Raw genomic sequence first — 12,506 nt, 5'->3', positions numbered from 1 at the left:
CAGGTAGTAACGCACTGCACTTCCGGTGAAGACCTCCAAAGTAAAACTCCTCACTTAGTCGAGCTAAGGTCTGACAGACGAATGGATGGATACGCAAACTATACTTGACAATACTTCAATAAGGTCTTACAAAAATAGCATAAAAAGCTTGAAAAATAGAATGAAAATAAAAAAATGTTTGCGCTTCAGTTGTTGCCTGCTTGTTTTTTTTTCATGACAGTATGTGTGATTTGTTCATATTTTTCTGCTCATTAAAATTAAAATGTTGCATCTTCAGAAGCTTTACCTAATCCACCTATTAAATCAACAATATGCAATTGTTTTGAATCATGTATTTAGCTGCAACAGTTAGATATTTTTTAAGACAGCAGCTTCATATGTACTAAGTTTTCATATTAATCTTTATTGGACATTTATTATGAAAACAGGAAGCAGGGTGTGGTAGCTCTTGACGCTCCAGCTCCGGATCCTTCCCCGGATCCTGCATCAGCAGCTGCTTTTACTGCCTCGCGTTGTCTGAAGTCTCATAAGTTTAAGTTTGAAGTATTTTCCGTAAGTTCAACATAAAACATGCACTTTAACTCAAATCTGGTGGAAATATAGGCAGCAATAAAACCATAAAATTAAAGCGAACGAAGGAGAAAGAGTGAAGGGTCAAGAAAGGTTGTGATGTTGGCAGCAGACATCACACTGACCAGTTACCTGGATGACTGAGCCAATAATCAGAACCCCTCCTGAGATCCAGGTGCTACCACAAGCAACTCAGGATGGTTCTGATTAGCTGTTGTGTTTGGACCATCCTCCTGTTGAGGACCCATTTTGAACAAAGCTTCAGCTGTCACACACTGAAGATCCACTCAGGTCCTGCAGCCCAAATCATAACTTATCCACCACTGTGCTTTAAAGTTGGTGTGAGGTGTGTCTGCTGATCTGCTGTGTCCAATCTCCTCCATCATGGTTCTGTCCGTCCTGGTTCTGTCCATCACAGTCCAACAGCATCTCCACTCTGGTCTCTTCTGTCCAGAGGACATTGTCCCAGAAGTCTTGTCCTTCATCCATATGTGGCTCTGCCAACCTCAGTCTGGCGGCCATCTTGTTTCTAGAAAGAAGAGGCTTTCTCCTTCAACCATTCCAAAGAGCGCAACTGGTTCCTAGTCATAATCTTCGACCTTTTACCTGCTAATGGAGGCTTGTAAAGTTTGAGGTGTAGCTCTGGGGTTTCTGGTTGTTTCTCTTATCTTCACACTCTAAATCTGCTGGACATCCACTCCTTGGCAGCCGATGATATGTTTTCTCATCGGCTGCCAATGAGAAAACATCGTTCTCCATCATTCTCTCTGGAGAACGATGGACTGGAGATGACTGATCCAGTTCTAGAGCAGAACCAATACTGTTAGTTCTGATTTCTTCTCTCTCTAGACTTTGGTTAATCATTTTTTGTGTTGTTTGGAATATTGTTGTCTCTGGTTCTGGAGGCTGTCCAGTTGGAAAAATGTTTGATCTTAATATCTTACTACCGTACAATTGTTATGGTGTGTAACTATGACAACAAGGTATTGTTTTTACAACTGGGATCAGGTGATGAGCATTTGAAAAGCTGAACCCTACCCCAAATCCCAAAAGAGCTAAAAAGGAGAGAAGAAAGAAGCTCAGACCCTCTCTTCCATCCATCATAATGGACAGCGATCATATCCCGTACTCCAACATCTTTTTTACCATATGGCCAGACAGAGATTTAAAGAAGAGCAGAAAAAGCAAAGAAGGTGGATTAGCAGAACTGCTACCAACTGATGGTGTCATTCAGGAAATGTTACTGCCCAAGTGCTGAGCTGTTATATGCCATGAAAATCATGAATCTGTTATGCAATAACAAGGTCTTCAGTCAAAAGCTTTATTACAAGATTTATTGCAAAATTGACTGCTACTGGAGATCCTTCCTGTCCACAGCATCGCCATCCTGGCAGCAACACTTAATTTAATTTAACTTAATTGATCCTATTGGGACAAATTATTTAATTTATTTGTATATTCATTTAATCAAATTAATTTATGAAAATCAATTTATTTATTTATTGTCATTTTGTTTTAAATATGATGGGTGTATTTATCTATGTAATGCATCTGCTACAATTTTAACATTTTAGCCCAAACTCTACCTGAATCAGAATCATGCAGGCAGCTATCTTTTAGTTCAGGCGCTTCTTCGGTAGCTCTGTTTGGGGTCCTCAGTGGCGCCGCTCTCAGGGCAATTGTAACAAATGTTAACAGAAACGAATAGAATTGACAAAAATATTCCGTGAAATCGGGCTTTAGGGGACTTTGGATTCTTGGACAACCAGCGATGAATCTCGAGCTGCTCGGTAAATATATAAATAAGCATCTTTTTGTTTCTGCGGCTCAGTTTTTCTGCAGCGCTCCTGTCTTGTTGTGGTTATCTTCCTCTGTTAGCCGAGGACGCTAACAGCTAAAATTCTGGTCACAGTACAAATAAAAACAATTAAAGTTGTTAACATAGGTTAAGCTGCCTAGACTGAACGGGTAAATAAGAACAAACTGATTAATATTTACAAATGAATCTTTTTAATTTTAATACAAACAGGAACTGTCAGATAGCTACATTTAGCATACATTGTTCGGTTATATTAAATCTAATAACGCCTGGAAATAGTGAGGCCCTATGCTGCCAGCTGATGTAAAGTAATCAAACTATTTATAGATTTAACGTTTGGTTACTCAGGTTTGTTACCGTGGAAACACCGAAGTAAATGGAGCAAAAACACTTTATTTATTATGAGATGAGGCAAAGGGAGTGTATTTGTTTACCACCAGTCAAACAGTGATTCCAGGTTTTTCTATGGGAAGATAATATCGAATAAAACATATTTTAAACGAAAATAGACTAACTATAAATAACGCGGAAAAGAAACTGTAAAATTAGTTATATTTAGTTTAGTAACTTTTGGAGTAAATGTTTAGGAGTCGTTTTACTTCACTGAACTTTTTAAAATTATTATATTATTGTGAGGTACTCTTGAGTAAAATCTTTGAATACTCTCACCCACTGCGGTTAACCTCACTGGATAAAAAAAGCTTGTTGAGGAACAATAGAATTTATGTTAAAGTGATACCTCTTGTTTCTACACCAGCTTTGTTGCTTAATGTTGTTTTCTCTCTGCTGAGCCTGTTGAAACATTTGGAGATCAATAAGCTACTACAAACAATACATATTGTCACTGGAACTACTTTACCCTGTTCTAACATATAGACTTTACCCACTGGGGGCATTCATTTCATAAGTTAAGATAGAAAAACAGAGGTGAAAAAGTCTTCTAGAACTTATTTTATAAGGTTATTTTTATGTTTATTTTATCTTCATCTCAAATGCACCAGAATTTGCACAGATCTTTGTATCTATGTCTCTCTGATGTCATTCTAAATCAGATGTCACGATCAGTTACTCGGTACTTAATAGCCTTTTTTATCAAACACTTTTACTTTAACTTGAGTATAAACACAATGAAGTGGTGGTATTCATACTGCAGTACAGTTTTTGGCTACTCTACTCAGCTTTGCTAATAACTTATTTTTTTCTATAACTGGAGAGTTTCTGCTGAGATAATATCCATCTTCTATGTGTTGGTCAGGACTCAGGCAGCAGTAAAATACCTTTACAATAATCTATTAAAAATGAAAGCATGCACAAGGTTTTCCCTTCACTAAACATATTGCATCAGTGTTACAACATTTAGGTATATTCTGCAGTTCATAACCAATTATTGTCTAAATTTTAAAAGCTAACCATCATCGTAAAGGTTGGATAACAGAGATGTAGTGGTCTCTAGAAAGTTGTAACTTAGCAGTTTGCCAGTTCAGTTTCCAGATTTCTGTCAAGCTAGGCCAATGTAATGTTGATATTGTAGTTTTGACTCGCTCGTGATTCAATCTTGTAAATGAGATCAGAGCTGTAGAATCTAAAAAGTTGCCAAATAATGAACAGAATATTTGGGACAATGTTTGGGGACCTTTGCTGAGTAATTTCACACAGAAACCAGTAAAAATGTTATTTCTTATATGTTGAAGCATCACTGAAATGCTCTGACCGCTGTTTAAAACTCTTATTCCTTCTGTTTTCACTATCTTTTCCACTGAATGTTTCAGTTTATGACGTGCCTCAGGTCTCCTGTATATGTTGCTGTTTTGATGACTTTAACATTGAACCTGTTTTTTTTATTATTATTTCTTCTGTAGAATCGTTTGGGCAGAACTACCCAGAGGTAAGCCACCGTGTTTTAATCCTCCAGCAGCTTAATGAGGAGTTAGGAATCATCTTGGTTAATATTTGTCTCCTGTAGTTGGTTAGTAGAGTGTTGTTGGCTCCATCAGCTGTGATAACTTTGAATTTTTGTGTTCAGGAGGCAGATGGCACGCTGGACTGTATCAGCATGGCGCTCACCTGCACCTTCAACCGCTGGGGCACCTTGCTGGCCGTGGGCTGCAACGACGGCCGCATCGTCATCTGGGACTTCCTCACTCGGGGAATCGCTAAGATCATCAGCGCACACATTCACCCCGTCTGCTCCCTGTGGTGAGACACGGCCGTTCAGGCTGCAGGTTTCCGTCACAATGAAAACGTTTTATGACAATACGAAGTAAATCTGGTCTGATCTGTGGAAATGGAGACAGGATCTGCTGCGTCTTATGAAGATAGATTTTGTGCTGAAGTCTCATGTGAATGTTGTATTTTTGTTGGGTCCAGTTGGAGTCGAGACGGACACAAGCTGGTGAGCGCCTCGACGGACAACATCGTCTCTCAGTGGGACGTCCTGACTGGAGACTGTGACCAGAGGTTCCGCTTCCCGTCCCCCATCCTCAAGCTGCAGTACCATCCCAGAGACATGTGAGCGTCTCAGCGTCCGTCTCTACCCAGCAGGACTGAACCGTCATGGTCCTGACCAAACGCTGTGTGTGTTTCAGAGACAAGGTGCTGGTTTGTCCCATGAAATCAGCTCCGGTGCTGCTGACGTTATCAGACTCGAAGCACGTGGTCCTGCCTGTGGACGACGACTCGGACTTGAACGTGGTAGCGGCGTTCGACCGGCGGGGGGAATATATTTACACCGGCAATGCCAAAGGAAAGGTTGGTAAAGTGTTGGGTCATTAAAGGGTCAGGTCCTTAAGGGTGGGTATAGAGTTTTGTGGGTGAACTGGGTGGGTAAAGGGTTGAGTTGGTAAATTGGGTCAGTTAAGTTCAGGGTTTGGTGGATGAACGGTTGGGTTGGATTCCTGGTCTGGATGGACGGAGGGTCAGTCTGAGACAGAGACATCACCATGATCTGTCTCGTTGCAGATTCTGGTGTTAAACACCAACACTCAGGAGCTGGTGGCGTCCTTCAGAGTTACGACCGGCACCAGTAACACCACAGCCATCAAGTCCATAGAATTCGCTCGAAAGGGCAGGTGAGGTCCAGAGGGGCTCTCGGTCCAGTTTGTCTGGTTCTGTTGGGGCTCTATTGTCACATTCTGAATATTAAACGCTCTAGATGATGCGGTCGTTAAAAGTCCTCGTCTCCACCATGTTCTCCTCCTGCAGCTGCTTCCTCATAAACACAGCCGACAGGATCATCAGGGTGTACGACGGCAGAGAGATCCTGACCTGCGGCCGGGACGGTGAGCCAGAACCCATGCAGAAGCTGCAGGATCTGGTCAACAGGTACGCGGCGCCACTCTTAACTCGGGTGCCGTCAGGGTGTGGACTCCTAAAACAACTGTTTTCTTTCCAGGACTCCTTGGAAGCGCTGCTGCTTCTCCGGCGACGGCGAGTACATCGTAGCCGGCTCGGCCCGGCAGCACGCCCTCTACATCTGGGAGAAGAGCATCGGGAACCTGGTGAAGATTCTGCACGGCACCCGAGGAGAGCTGCTGCTGGACGTGGCGGTGAGAACGATACCCGTCGCTTTCTGCTCTGTGTTGCTCCAAATGCTTTAATCCTGCCTCTGCTTCCCTCCAGTGGCATCCTGTTCGACCCATCATCACCTCCATCTCCAGTGGAGTGGTGTCCATCTGGGCCCAGAACCAAGTGGTACGACAGACGTCAGCTGCAATTAGATCAGTCGACAGCTTGCCGTAGAAGAGTTTTCACCTGATATTCAATCTGTCACTATCAAACCACATTGTGTTTCTGTCTCTCTCTCACTCTGTGTGTGTGTGTGTGTGTGTCTGTGTGTGTGTTTTGTGTAGGAAAACTGGAGCGCTTTCGCTCCGGACTTCAAAGAGTTGGACGAGAACGTCGAGTATGAGGAGCGGGAGTCAGAGTTTGACATTGAGGATGAAGACAAAAGTGAACCGGAGCAGACGGGTAACTATCGGGCTGCTGGTTCTGTTGGGCCGCTGGTACTATTGAGCTCTGGGTTCTAAAGCCGCTCGTGTTTTTGGTCTGGATTTGTTTTCCCGTTTGTGTCCTTGCGGCTCAGAGGTGACCTTGGAGCTGACCTTGGTTTCCTGTTTCAGGCGCAGACGCTGCTGAGGATGAGGAGGTGGACGTCACCACGGTGGATCCCATCGTCGCTTTCTGCAGCAGGTAAACATGAGGGGGCTTAACAGGACTCTGAAAAGTGTGGCATGCATTTCTATTCAGTCCCATACACACTAAAAGCCAAGAAAATGTCTCAGATTTTCATTTATTAAAAAGCATAAAAAGCAAAAACAATACATAAATCATTTTCATGTGAATGAAAATGATTTATGTCTTAAAGTCAATGGAATTGACTTTAAGTTGGTCATACCCATGAAATCCTACTAAAGTTTACGGGAAGTTCTAATGGCGCCAGATCTGACCTCCACCAGAAAGAACCAACTATTTTGGAGTTCAAAGTTGATGACACAAATATTATCACCATTTTTCTTTCAAAACAAAAACTTAATTTACATTTTTCTTTAGAAATTTTAATTTTTTTTAATCTTCATAGTCTCATCCTTCTGTTATTGTGATTTATAGTCAGTTGTTTATTTTTAAGAATGTGCACATCTTTAATTTTAATTAAATTAATTAGCATATCACATTTCAGCTGCAAGGCAAAGTGCTTTACGCCATTAAAAACATAATGCCGTTCCCAATTATGAAACAAACAATAAACATCAAATAACATCAACATCCTCAGACAAGTTCACATCAGATTTATTGATCAGTCTTCCAGTTATTATGAACCAAAGGTAACTGTAAACAGGTGCAGCATTCAGCTTCTATACACCACTAATCTGGAACAAACTTCCTGAAAACTGCAAAACAGCTGAAACACTGTTTCAGACTCTTAAAACTCACCTGTTTAGAGTTGCTTTTGAAACATTATAAATGAAACATTGATAAACATTCTGATGTGTAATACTACCGCCAGACAAAATGTTATGTTTCTGTTGCTGACTGTTGTCTCCTACGACTTTGTATTTTTGTGTTTTTATGATGTGAAGCACTTTGAACTGCTTTGTTGCTGAAATGTGCTATACAAATAAACTTAATTGATTGATTGATTGAATGTTGAAGACACAAATATTATCACTATTTTTCTTTAAAAAGAAAACACTTGATTTATGTTTTTGTTTAGAGATTTTATGGTTCTAAAGTGTGAGGATCAGATGGGTTTTGGTGCATAAAATTCCAGGAGCAGCATTGTCCCACACTTTGATAATGAAATATCTTTATAATTAGTGTTTTTATTTTCTGTTTATAACCAGAAAATAAAGATTCTCAGGTGAATCTTTACTCCTACCTTTCGAACCTCCTCTGCTCACATCGGAGCCAGTAAACGTTCTCCAGTTTTTGAGTCTCTGTTTGTTTGTGCAGTGACGAGGAGCTGGAGGACAACAAGGCCCTGCTGTACCTGCCCATCGCCCCTGAGGTCGAGGATCCAGAGGAGAACCCATTCGGGCCGCCGCCGGACACCTCGGTGCCGCCCGGCGCCCCGGACGACTCGCTGCCAGGAGGCGGTGACAAGAAGCAGAGGCAGCCGTCATCTGAAGGGGGCCCGGCCAAGAAGAAGGCCCGCACTACCACCATTGAACTGCAGGGGGTGCCCAGCGACGGTACGAAGGGCCACTACACCGGGTCTGGTTCTGCTGAGGAGGATAGATGGGTTTCTGTTTGTTAAATGAACATTTCCTGGACTTATTTATGAAGCAATAAATCAGTTAACAGCGATATAAATTAAAATGAACTCAGTAATTTTTATTTGTATGATTTATCTTTTTATTTCTCTTTTCTCTCTCGTCATCCAGTTTTTGTTAGAAAAATGTTCAGTCTGGTGCTTTGGTCTCCACTATTACTTGAAAATGGTCTCAAAACAATAATATCGTTTATCTTGGTAACTTCTGGAACAACAAAATGTGTTATTGTGACAGGCCTATTATTTATCAATGTGTTCTTATCCAAGAATCCAGAATGTCTCTCTTAAAGTTTCCCCAGCGTCCTGAAGGTCCGACCTTTCTTTTGTTTCCTCAGAAGTGCACCCTCTGCTGGGTGTGAAGGGGGACAGCAAGTCCAAGAAGAAGACAGCAGGTCGGCCCAAAGGCTCCAAAGGTAAAGACAAAGACTTCTCCTTCAGGCCAAAGCCCTACAAGGGCGAGCGGCCCCCGTTCCCCATGGGGCCCGAGGCCCTGAGCAGCTCTGGCCTGGGGGGAGGAGGAGGAGGAGAAGGAGGGATGAAGGTCAGGGCAGAGGGGGCCCTGGCACCAGGTAAGCCCAAACCCCCACCCCCACCTGCTGCTGCTGCTGCTGAGTGTGGCTGACCCGCTTAACAAACCCGGCCTGTCCCCAACCCCTCTGTGTGCCGCTTTCAGCCCCCGCCCCTCACCTTGAACCACCCAGCTGCCTGCTGTTCTACACCTGATTCACCTGTAAACATGAAGATCTGCTCCAGTATCTGACTGATGCGGCTGTACAATAAGTCAATTATATTCCCATAGCCATGCGATCTGATAGAATATTAAATATATAGAATATCAACTGAACTCTGATCCAGAACCGCACAGCATTCTGGGAGATGTAGGCTGAGGTAAACCTGTGGCTGCTCAACATCTCACTGCTAGCTAAGATAGGTTAGTGGAATCAACTCTCTCACTCTTTGGTTGCCTAGCAACTCACTCATTCCTTGGTTACCTAGCAATGACCTGCTGAGTTTAATGCCCCGCCTCTTTGCTTCATCCTAGGCTCCATCATTAAAACACAGACACATGGAAATCCTTCAGATGTATGGCAGATGACAGATTTAACATGCATATCAATAAAAAAATTAATTACAGATCACACAAAAGTTGATAAATACATAAAATATACAGTAATTAACCACTATAACTATAAGTATGTAACTCCTAAAAAGCTTTTGAGCTTCTTTTTTAAAAATTGACTGCTGTTCCGCTTTAATTGGAGTTAACAGTAGAGAGTTTCACTGTTTCATTGCTCTTTAAGTAAAGGTGCATTTGAGAAAATTTGTTTTTGCTCGAGGAATTTGAAAATGTCCTTCAACTGCAGCTCTAGTTGACATATTCTTAGAACTAGTTAAAAATAAAAAACATGGAGTGAAAACTGAGGGTAAAACAGGAAAAGTCATTCTACTGGTTTAGCAGAATTTCAGATATTTAAGACTAATAACTAATCAATAATTATCAATATCGACTGATATAAAATGCTTGTGTTGTGATAAATTTTTCAGCCATATTGTCCAGCCCTACTGACTGAGGATAGGTGAAAGCTGCTGCAGCCTCTGATCCAAACGGGTTTTAGTCGGGTTCTGCTTGGTGGTTTCCCTGCAGGCGAGCTGATTGGTCCAAATGAACTTCCTGCTTGACCTTTGACCCTCCTGCTCCCTCTCCCGCCTCGCTCCGTGGATTTTCTGTGTGACCTGCTGTGGTTCTGCTCGGGTTCTGGCTGCTGTGTCCCAGATGTCTGTCATGTATTAATGTTGGACCTGAAAGCTGCAGCTTCATGTGTTTATTCAGAATCGCCTCTGCAGGCCTGGATTTCTGATTTAGGACCAGCGTCTTCCTGTTTGACCGTTTCTGACTGAAATTCACTAAATTAGATTTTTAAACAGATTTCTGTTGCAGCGGCTTCGGCTCGGCATCTTTGACCTCTGACCTCTGACCGTCCTCTGACCATCTTCTGCCTTCCTGCAGGGAGTCTGGTATCTCAGGCATTCAAGCAGCACAACATTGGAGGGATGGACTGATGGCGAGGAGCGCCGATCACCTCAGACAAACGGACTCAAACTCCATGTTGTGAACAGACTGAATGAATTCCTGCTGAGCAGATCTGAGATCAACCTCACAGGAAATCTCCTGGACTCGGATCTCCGACCAGAACCGGGAAGCAGCAGAGATCCACACGTCCTCCTATCTCTCTAGGATTCGTCTTGTATAGAAAACCTTCATGTCCTCGTAGTCTGTTGCCCTTCCTGTTTTTATACGTATTAAACTGTGTGATTTATAGTCAGTTCTTTGTTTTTTAATGATCAGGTGGTTCTGGAACAGCTGAACCATCACAGGTTCTAAACAACTCTGACGGGTTCGGAACAAACAAAATTGGTGTCAAACGTTTGTGCAGCAAAAATGTTCCATTTGTGCTGCTATCATTGTGAAGAAATGAATAAAAAGGTTTCCAGAGGTCAACGAAAATGAATGTTGGAAATGTCACTTTGCCTCAGTGCTGAACTATGAACATGAATAGATTCACTTTAACAGATTAAATTAATTTTGAACTAGGTCTTATTTAGAATTTACAACAAAAAAAAACTGATGTAGTTTGTGATCACTAGGGGGCGCTATTAAACCCATTGTACTTCTTAAAGACATAAAATACTTCAAAACGTGGGATAGCCATCTAATGAGCCTTTTCAAGCTTCATGACTGACAGTCATCAACACTTAACTTCATGTCTACTTAAAGCTGGTTGACCTCATGACCTTTAAAACATATTAATATGTTTCAAAGCCAAAACAGCACAAATGGAAATTTTGCTGGATGATCATGGACAAAATTTGCTTAATGAGGGAGGGAGATGGTTGACCTTTCATGACCTCTGGAAACACTTATTAACTTTAAAATGATAGTGGAAAAAACAAACTCCTTGGCAGCGTTAGCAGAATTTGACGCGATGGTCCCTGAACATTTTCGAAGTCATACTCTGCTCAATGCAAAACAACCAGGGTTGGGCCGTGCAGTGAACGTCCAGTTACTCCAGAACCCATGCATACAGCATGAAACACCTTCAGACACCGATGCATTGAGTAAAACCAGCATGTTTGGACTAATTGTGATCATAAAAAAGTTGTTCTGACAGCTGAGTTTGTCTAAATAATCCTGAATGAGGCTCATGTTTAATGATTTTAGTCAGAACCAAACAACTGAGGCACAGTAAACGGTTTATTTTTTATTCCTCAGAAAGATTGGTACTTACTGATCTGTGAAGAGATACATGTTGGTGACAGAGTAACTTGGGAATGTAAAATACCTTGTTATGGGAGAAGTAGGATATTTAATAGGTTTAAGCTCCACCCCTAAGCTGTCCTACCTGAACTGAAGCAGGAAACGGTTTATGATCGTTGGTTCCTGCAGAGAGACTCCCAGACGATCAGATTCACCTTCAGACCAAACTAGCAGCTTCCTCTGAGTGAGTCCAGCTGCAGGAGAGAAAAGTGGAAACCTCCAACTCTGCTGCTTCAAGCTGCTCACATTGAAGGTGAGTTGGACCAAAACACTCAGAGTCACTTTGAGGGAAGTTAGTAGAGGAGGGAGGGAGCCGAGACTGACTGGACCTTCTGTGTTTTCAGCTTCACTCAGAGACAAAATGGCTTCCAGGTTAGAGGAGGATCTCTGCTGTCCGGTCTGTTATAATGTCTTTAAAGATCCTCTTGTTCTATCATGTAGCCACAGCTTCTGTAAGGAATGTCTGAAGAGCTGGTGGAGAGAGAAACCAGCAAGAGTGTGTCCAGTTTGTAAGAGGAAATGTTTAAAGAGTGATCCACCTTGTAACCGGGTTCTGAAGAACCTGTGTGAGTCTTTCTTACAGCAGAGCGATCAGAGAATTCAGAGGATCTCTGCAGTCTGCACTCTGAGAACCTCAAACTCTTCTGTCTGAACCATCAGCAGCCAGTGTGTCTCATCTACAGAGATTCAGAAAAACACACCAACCACAGATTCAGACCCATCGATGAAGCTGCTCAGGAACAAAAAAGTACCTTCAGGAAACTCTAAAAACTTTAAAGAAGAACTTGGATCTCAAGAAGGAAGTTAAAAAGAAGTTTGATCAGACAGCAGAACACCTGGAGGTCCAGGCCCGACACACAGAGAGGCAGATTGTTGAGCAGTTTAAGAAGCTTCACCAGTTTCTAGCAGAGGAAGAGGAGGCCAGGCTGGTTGCACTGAGGGAGGAAGAGGAGCAGAAGAGAGGGATGATGGAGGAGAAGATGGAGGGGGCTCTGAGCAGAGAGATAGCAGCTCTTTCAGACACAGTCAGAGCC

General features: G+C 42.4%; 1 protein-coding gene across 2 annotated transcripts; it reads left to right on the top strand.

Moving 5' to 3' along the window:
• Positions 1–2,205: 2,205 nt before the first annotated feature.
• Positions 2,206–10,480, top strand: rbbp5 (retinoblastoma binding protein 5). Of its 2 annotated transcripts, none has more exons than XM_015043982.1 (14): positions 2,206–2,360; positions 4,249–4,274; positions 4,413–4,585; positions 4,757–4,897; positions 4,975–5,137; positions 5,348–5,457; positions 5,591–5,710; positions 5,781–5,934; positions 6,008–6,079; positions 6,238–6,355; positions 6,508–6,577; positions 7,838–8,076; positions 8,492–8,725; positions 10,165–10,480. In XM_015043982.1, the coding sequence occupies exons 1-14, from the start codon at positions 2,342–2,344 to the stop codon at positions 10,215–10,217; spliced, it is 1,692 nt and encodes a 563-aa protein (XP_014899468.1). In that variant the 5' UTR covers positions 2,206–2,341; the 3' UTR covers positions 10,218–10,480. The 2 variants fall into 2 exon arrangements, with proteins under 2 accessions (XP_014899468.1, XP_014899469.1); XM_015043983.1 differs by having other exon boundaries at positions 2,207–2,360; positions 8,492–8,569.
• Positions 10,481–12,506: the final 2,026 nt, after the last annotated feature.

Source organism: Poecilia latipinna, unplaced genomic scaffold (genome assembly GCF_001443285.1).
Source record: "Poecilia latipinna isolate Pla-1442-1.1 unplaced genomic scaffold, P_latipinna-1.0 Scaffold659, whole genome shotgun sequence".
Classification (NCBI taxonomy): Eukaryota; Metazoa; Chordata; class Actinopteri; order Cyprinodontiformes; family Poeciliidae; genus Poecilia; species Poecilia latipinna.
Note: the sequence above shows the minus strand (reverse complement) of the source record. Positions and strands in the feature narration are given on the sequence as shown.